We start from the raw sequence: 8,696 nt of genomic DNA on the forward strand, positions 1-8,696 counted from the left end.
AGCGATGTCAGTTACAGACGTGGCAGATGTGGAGAGATGGATCCACAGGTGGAGGATCATGTATAATGTCGCACCATCTGAAAAAAGACTTCTGCTAAAGGCAGCTCTTTTGTATTCTCACTGAATTCTCCTCCAGGAGCCTCCTTGCTCCATGCTCCTCTCTCGTCCAAGGAGCGTTTAACAGATTAGCCTGTCTTTAAAGGCGGCAGACCTCGATTGATTTTGGAGTCACACGAGGACCGAGGAGATGAGGACAGATAAAATAAGCGATTGGAATAAACCACAGGACTGCCTGGAGGTCTGCCATGTAGCATTTTATTTTATGTCCTTTCTGCTCCTTTAAGGCATTTTTGTGGTATTATCTCTCTCCTAATTCAGCCTTCTCATACTCTTCCTGTTTGCTGATATATAATACACACTTTGATTTCTCTCATAGGATTCTGTTCCCTCTCATCATCAGTTTCATCTCTTCCATTAAACTGCCACAGCACAGATATATATCAGACCATCCTACATTTCACCGAATGTGCCTCTGTGGCTTTTGAATTGTACAATATGAAAGAACATTTTTTCAGAATGGCATGAACTGTGGGGGCATGGAAATTATGATTCCAGTGGATTTCTAACTGTATAATCAGGGGAAATTTTACAACAATACTTGATGTCAAATTTCAAAGCCACAACTAATCAGAGTCACTCCATTGCCTATACTAAACAGCACACTTTAAGCTTTTAGCTTAGTAGCCTTTGTCTTGAAACCACGTAATCAGTACCAGAACTATCCTCAGCTTCCTGCAGTGCTAGTTTTGCCTCCAGGCTTACTGTGTGGCCAAGTAACCCTTTTCATAAATTATGGCTTGGGACTGAATTGGGAATGTTGATTCTTCCCCCACATATTGGAAATCCCCTGTGTTCCCCAAAAACTCTCTGTGCCCTGTGACATCATCAAGCCCCTCCAACGCCATGAGTTCCGCTCCCTTCCCCCACCAGCGAGCCATTCTTCTCTGGCTCATTCTCGGCGGGTCCTGTGGCACCTTGTTACCAGGCAGCGGCCTATTGTTAGGCCCCCTCGTTCCCACAATTCTGTCCCCCCGCCCCCCTTGTCTGTCGGCGCTGCTTGGGACTGCCGTTCCCCAGGGTGGGGGAGGGGCAGGAGCGGAGGTGTCTTGGCTGCTGGTCTAGATGCGTAAGTTCAGCGCAATGTTAATGTTAACTGAAGGCGCGCAGGTGTGGGGACATGGGAATTCCACCGGCCACCCTGACTCTGCCCTTAAGGGACCTGGGTGCATGACTGAGCCATACCCAGTGAACCGCTGGAAAAGAGGAGCAGAGATTAGAGTCAAACATACTCCAAGCCCTCAAGGCTGCCTTTCAGGGGAAGAAAGAAGAGGGCAAGGGGACAGACAGACAGAACGAGTGAGGGAGGAGAGGAGCCCAAAGGTTATGACTCAGAGTGCGCCTCACATTCAGGAGTTCTGTTTATCATCTGGAAAAGACATGCGGTTTTCTATTTGGTTTATTCACTTGTGTTCCCTCTGGCTTGGATTGCTGGACTGCTGCTTTGTTTTTAAGCATTTTTTTGGTTCTTTTTGTAATATGTCAAAAAAAGCGATGTCTACTGTGCTGCACATTTTTTTTTATAACTTTAAGCCAAAGATAAGCCTAGTCTGTTGCCAGTGAGCTAAGTGTAGCGGATAGGGCTCATGAGCTCTTGAAACTGGGAGTCGATTCAACACAGAGGCGGCGGGGTCAGTTAGCTACTGAGATGAGGAGAGCTGGATATTGCGACTAGGGCCAGTTAGGCTCTGAGCCTGGCAGTAATGTCTTTGGTTATCTCTCTGGAAAGAAAATCACATTTTTTCCTCCCCAATAGAGTAAGATTAGTTTTCCCATTCAAGTTGGCCCCTGTGCAAGGAGCTATCATGCACTTCTTTAGTGCACTCACCTGTGGACCAGTCATTTCATTCTACCTGCCCCAGGGCAATACAGGACAACCTGTGACAGTCAGAGTAGGGCTTTATCTCCTACTAATGACAGCTGATAGTCTGAGAATTTGGCATGTCATTGGGAGGCGCTAACGCCATGGTAACCAGAGGAACCCTAGCTAAGTTAAACCCACCCTACACGTGAGACGAGGCCAGTTGTAATCTGACATGACAGACTCTTGGCGGTACTAACTATCATAAATAACTAATGACATAATTATTGTATGTTTTTGGTTATTTTTAATTCCTGCGTGAACTTGCTAAGTCAACAATAGCTTTGTGCTTTGACCTACCGTTTTTGTTTTTATTTTTTTTGCATCTGTTTATGTCTCTTGTGTTTTTCGATATTGTGATGTTAACTTAAAGAGAAGCCTATTGTAGACAGCTGGCTGGAACGGAAGCCAACCTTTCTTTTTTTTTTTTTTTTTTATGAGTGGAGACAACGCATACAGTAAATGTCAGATTACATGAAGGAACATATTTATTCGCATGGCATGAGATGGGTGTAATGTTTTCGAGAACCCGATAGCCAGTAATTTGTAATCTGTGACCCATTGCCAGCTGTTGGCAGCGACAAGCCATATCCTGCCCTCCATAGCAAGTTTTAACTCAGGAAAGGTTCTGTTAGATTTTTTTAAATTTATTTAACCCCAGCGAAACTAACGATGACATTCCAAATCCATGATTGAATGGGAAGTCAAATCCCTGTGTGCTCCGGGTCATGGTTTTAGAATTTATTTAAATTAATTAATTGCATTTATATAGCACTTTTCCGAACTTCCGAACGCTCAGAGTGCATTACAGTGATGAAGGGGAACTCACCTCACCCACCACCAATGTGTAGCACCCACCTGGGTGATGCACAGCAGCCATTTTGCACCAGAAAGCTCACCACACATTAGGGAAGGTGGAGAGGGAGAGAACATTTTTTAGCCAATTAAATCAGGGGATGATTTTGGTGGCCAGTTTGCAAGAGCCAGATCTGGGATTTAGCCAGGACACCGGGGAACCCCCTACTCTTTGCGATAAGTGTCATGGGATCTTTAATGACCACAGTCAGTCAGGACCTCGGTTTAACGTCTCATCCGAAAGACGGCAAGAGAGTTTTAAGGGACTGTACTGAACCTGGGTGTGGCCCCTGTGGGTATGCCTCAGCCCAGAATCCACCACCTCTCTGGCCAAAAAAACAGGGAAGAGGTGTTGTGAGCTAGCCCAGTGTCCCACTGCCAGGCCACCATGCAAGCACGGGGCTCCTGGTCAGGATTCCCAGACGGACAGAATTCCCTCCCCCCCCTTCCCAATCCAAGCCCAAAAGAGTACCAGACTTTCACATTTGGCGGAAATACTCCAGGATGACTTGGCCCAGTCTGGGATTCAAATTGAGGGGGAGGAGAGATTCCGGAAAAATGACATAGAAAATGTTCTCTGAAGATTTAAAGAAAAAAAAAAAGAAAAACTGTTTTTGATGCAAGGCAAGAACATTTTATAGGGGTTTCATTGAAATGAATTAGCTGCTTGTAAAATGAGATCAAAAGGCCTTTTATAGTTATCAGTAACTGACCAAATGACACAGTCTTGGTTGTAGCTGTGGAAGTTATTCCACCCTGAAATTGGCAGTCAGGTCAAGTGAGAATTCAGATGTCTCAGTGATGAGGCAACCATCATCGTGGGCAGACAATACTAGAGATTTAGCAGCTCATCAGCTGTAGGTGGAATGACTAGTTGAACAGCTTGAGAAAGCCATTTGGAGAATTTTTACGAAGCTACTGCTGTTAAAACCGATTAATTAGCATCTTAAGTATCATAGTATGACATTAAATCAGTACCTTGTCATGGAAACAATTATCCTTTAACACTGTTTTTTCGTATGAGTGCGTACGTGCATGTGTGTGTGAGAGTGAGAAGGAGAATGAGCAGACCCTGGCCTGGTCACACTATTCAGCCTTCTGTAGTTGTTCCATGCGTATTCATAAGTGTTTCATTCATATAGGATTTTAAGATTGAATTTTGTTTTGGTGTACCTGAAGTTGGAAAATTCAAATGAATGGGCATATAAAATGAGTTCAGAAATGTGGTGTAGCATTGATGAATAGACAGTAGAGTGGTAGGGGACATTGGCACACAAGTGAGAGAATGGCTTGTAGGAGTGGTGTCCAGACACCCCTCCCCCAAGCCTGAGGTAACTGTCATCATGCATTCCTTACTGTGGGACTCCATTCCGGAGATATCCTGCAAGTCTGAGTGTGTGGAGGCAACATTCCTGTGTGTGCGTTTGAGCAGCAGGACACACCTGCTGTTTTTCCATCTTCCTCCCTCTCCCTCACAATTTTCAATTTGCTGTATTGGCAGGACAACTACAGTCATATTGCCACAGCAACACATGTGAAACATGGAAACCACACATACAACATGTAACAGGTATATAAAGTATACCAGTATCTCTCACACTCGCACGCACACACACACACTCACACTCGCGCACACACACACACGCACACACACACACACACACACACTCTCTCCCTCAGCGCTGTTAGCCTGGCCCCTGGGTCACTCATGCCGTTCCACACACAGCCATTAATGATAACAATGTGACCATATGTGTGCGTGGCTGTATAAATAAAGCCACTTCAGCTGACGTTTCACATTGTGGGAACGCTACCTGTTGATCCCAGCGCAAGATTCTGAGTGTCAGGCAGCAGTCCCTTGTGCGAGGCGATGGTGGTGTTTCAAAAGCGCATGAATATGCATGAGCCTCTGCCGTATCTGTTATCATACCTTAATGCTACATTCAGCATCCTGGCGAGCAAGTGCCCAGATTAATGAGCTTCTGTAACAGCGCAAGATCATTTTCCACCACCCACTCCTCTGTCAATTAACTTCCCCAATGTTGTATAACAATTTTGTTTACTCTGCAACGTAATAAGATCCCGTTGCACACTGAAAAAAACAACTAAAGTGAAGATTTAAGTTGCTTGAGTACTCAGCCTCATGACCATATTTATCAGCTTAAACTGCAACCAAGTGGGGATCGGTCATAGGGGCCCTTTTGTGTGGAATGTTTTCGAGGTCTTTCACGCTCGCAGCGAATCCAATATCTGTGAACTCTGCAGCGCCCTGCGTACCGCCGTCACCGAGCCATTTCTGCGCCGTTTCCCATAAGAAGCGCACATTGTTCCCGTCTTCCTCTCTCTTTGTCTCTCTCTCTCTCTCTCTCTCCCTCCCCGCTTCCCTCCGTTTTTCTCCCCTCTGTCCGCCGGCTCTGCTGGAACACTGAGGTGTTTTCAGCTGCGCTGCAGCGGAACAAAGGGGGATTGAGAGGAAGGAACAGAGCGGCTTCTCCTCCGTTCGGTGGGCGGGCTCAGGTTTCCTCAGGTAACCCTACCCGTCTCACCTGGGCTCCGCGCGGTGGGAAAGGGCAGCGGGGGCTGGACCGCGGGGAGAACGCACCTGTGAGAATGCGCTCAGGTCTTCCCGTTCTGAAACCGGGGCTCACATTTCAGCCCGGTGTATCGCACACCCCCGCCGCCCCACCCCACCCCGTCCCGTCCCGTCCCGTCCCGTCCGGCAGAGGGGCAGCCGTTTGGAGGATGGCTGAAAAGTTTCAGGGTATTCTAGCATCTGTAATGTCACTGCTAGTTGCGTTTTTCATACCACAGTTCCCTTCAAATGCACAGTGAGCTGAACTAACTTTAAACCTCAACTCATTTTACTATGTGCTAGTGGTAATCGGGCTGAGTGCATAATTATGCTCGTCTTGTTACAGCCAGTGGTCGCTGGCAAATTGCTTTGTACGGATGAGAATGCATAACGGCCTAGTTTACACTGTAATCTTTGCACTACTTCATAAAATGTTGATGAGTTTGTTGTTTAGTTTGTCAAAACCAAGCAACTGGAAGAGGAGGTGGCTGGTCATGGTCGTGAAGACATGACTGTGCCAAATCTGGACAGCCATTGGCACAGTGGTCCAAACATTTTGTAGGGCGGCATAGAAAATGCCCGGGGACAGCAGTAAGGGTATATATAGCTATGTGTGCTGCTTACTTAAAATGCTGTGTCAATCTGCAATTCTCTGTGTTTAATTTAGATTTGAGTGACTTGGAGCGATGGTAAAATCTTTTGTAAATGGTTTTCGTAAACAAAGAGTATCGATGCAGTGCTATTTATAGAACTTTGCGTCTCATGCCAAATTTGAGCTCTGTTCTTGGGTTACTGGTTCATTGTGTGACGGAGGGGAAAGTCGTGCTGGGGCACGGCTGCGTGGCGGTTTCGTGCTCTGCGTGGCGGTTTCGTGCTCTGTGGCGGGAGGCGGCTTTCGCCGGTGCAGATACGGGCCCCGGGGCCTTTCGCACGTCTGACACGGGTTTCTGCTCTCATCGACACAGGAACGAGCGAGCGCGCTGGATCAGCGCCCTGGGCCAGAGCGGCAGCAACAGGAAGGACGCCGACAGGACCAGTGAGTGTGGCCTTGGCTCGGTGACACACCGCCACCTAGTGGTCAATTTCTTAATGTCAATAATGTGTTATCTCTGTAGTTTCATACATACATACAAACGTCAATAAGTATCTGTATTTAAAATTTTACAATGTATATATATATATATTTGAATACAGTTTTTGTTGCCTTGCCTAAGCCTCAGATAATGCATGTTTTTTTTATTTTTTATAAAGTATTTTATAAAAGAAAGATGTGTGTTAGACTTTAGTTGTGTATAGGCTTGAAATGCTTTAGATTGAGATGCTGGAGAAAACTGGATAAAACTCCTGTATATAGCAGAATTTTTACTCTGAATATTGGTGAAAATTGAGGTTTCATGTTATCTTCCAAGATTATTACTGGTGTCTAAAGAATAGAAGTATCTCAAAGGCCTTTTTCTCCCCCTGTGTGTGTTTGCGTGCATAAAATCTATGTCAACGTTGATATTACTGAAATACATCTGTACCATAGATGTAGCTGCAATAGATAATTAAGAGTAACGTCTGCTGAACATTCTTTGCCCTGCCAGACGTGATGCAGGTGGAGATTATAAGGACGTACACAGCCAGGCAGCCAGACGAGCTGAGCCTTCAGGTGGCAGATGTGGTGCTGGTGTCACAGGCCGTAGAGGATGGTAGGTATCCTCCCTCTTCTCACTCCCTGTTTTTACATTTACATTCGTGGGAGCCTATAAATAAAAACGTTTTATTTATTCATTTTTTATCCTTCTTTTTTGGCCATTGGATATGACTTAATGTTTCTTAGGTCCCAGAGACTCCATAAAGACTGTAGCTTTTGCTTTTTGCTTTTGTATTACAGCCTTAGAACCCGAGACATGTATTCGCAAGCTAAAATATCAATATTTTATTGACTTTATATATCCCCCCCAGCTGAAATCAATTCAGCCTTTTGATGTCTACAGTTTATCTTTGGTGTAGAATTTATTATTTATTATGCAGAGTAGCTAGTGTCTGATTGTCTGGTTTTTAACTTAAAAAGAGTTGATGCTGTGGATACCAGAGTCACATCAGTCTGACTGCAGTAGTGTATCAGACAGTCATCTTAGGGGGATGTGTAAAGGTGAGGTAGAAGTCTGAGCTGCATCTCCACTGACCAGCTTTCATGTGGGAAAAGGGCACCCAATATGAGAATAGACCATCAAAAGGCACCTGTGAATCCTTTATCACGCATTAAAAATACAGCATCGAGTTGAAAGCCGACTTCCAGCTTTGAAAGGGAAGCTTTCTGTCCACCGCGTATGAACTTATTTTTAGCAGTATTTTTAAAGAGGCCACTTTTTCTTTATTTTTACTTCCTCCAATGAAGGGCTGTCTCTTTGTACTAATTTATATGCAAGATTTGTCTCAGAGAGTACGACTTGTAGTTCTTTTTAATCTCATCGGTTTACTGGCAAACTTTTTACAGTCCTAGTTTTAATTTAAAAAAATTCTGGGACTTTCCAAGAATGTTCAAGGACAATTGCCAATTATGTACCAGTAAATTAAGTCTTACACAAGCCTTAGTAAATCTGTAACATCTTGCTATAAAATCCTGTCCTCACATTGGTAAATACAGTAGCTTAAAAGAGAAACTTGGCATTGGAATAATATCCATGAATATAACTATACAAACCAACAGAAAATCAAGTACCAAATGCTTTCATACCCTTGAATTTTTCCGCATTGAATGTTTTTAAGGACTCCTAGGAACCATGTAAGAACGTGTGTGAGAGGGTTTTTTGAGGGCTATGCCACAATTGCTGTGTTGTGAATGTGGGTGAAGGTGTACTTAGTGATGGAGTGTGTGTTTCATGTCATGACAGAGTATGTGCTTATGTGCGTCTCTTCTGTGTGGCAGGGTGTGTGAGTTGTGTGGTTCACTGAGTGGGACTGTGGCTGATACACATCACACGAGTCAGTGTGTCTTGTTTGCGTGATAATTGTGTGCGCTGATCCTGGCTGCTCTCCCACAGGCTGGTATGAGGGTGACCGTCTGCGGGACGGGGAGAGGGGGTGGTTCTTAGCCGAGTGTGCCCAGAAGATAACCTGCCAGGCCACCATCGAGAAGAACATGCAGAGAATGGACCGCCTCCAAGGGCTGGAAACCAATGTGTGAGCAGGACCCACCCACCCAAAGACCACTAAAGACCACACCCACCCACCCACCCACCCACCCAAAGACCACACCCACCCACCGAACCACCCAAAGACCACACCCACCCACCCACCCACCCA

General features: G+C 45.3%; 1 protein-coding gene across 1 annotated transcript in view; it reads left to right on the top strand.

Annotated features, from left to right (window-relative positions):
- LOC118209944 (rho guanine nucleotide exchange factor 26-like) overlaps positions 1–8,640 on the top strand; it is a 33,717-nt gene extending 25,077 nt beyond the window's left edge. The window contains exons 14-16 of the mRNA XM_035385675.1: positions 6,371–6,441; positions 6,992–7,096; positions 8,435–8,640. Of these exons, the coding sequence (XP_035241566.1) occupies positions 6,371–6,441; positions 6,992–7,096; positions 8,435–8,577 (319 nt within the window). The 3' untranslated portion in view covers positions 8,578–8,640. The remainder of the gene's footprint in view (positions 1–6,370; positions 6,442–6,991; positions 7,097–8,434) is intronic.
- The last annotated feature ends 56 nt before the right edge of the window (positions 8,641–8,696 follow it).

This window comes from Anguilla anguilla, chromosome 12, assembly GCF_013347855.1.
Source record: "Anguilla anguilla isolate fAngAng1 chromosome 12, fAngAng1.pri, whole genome shotgun sequence".
NCBI classification, from domain to species: Eukaryota; Metazoa; Chordata; class Actinopteri; order Anguilliformes; family Anguillidae; genus Anguilla; species Anguilla anguilla.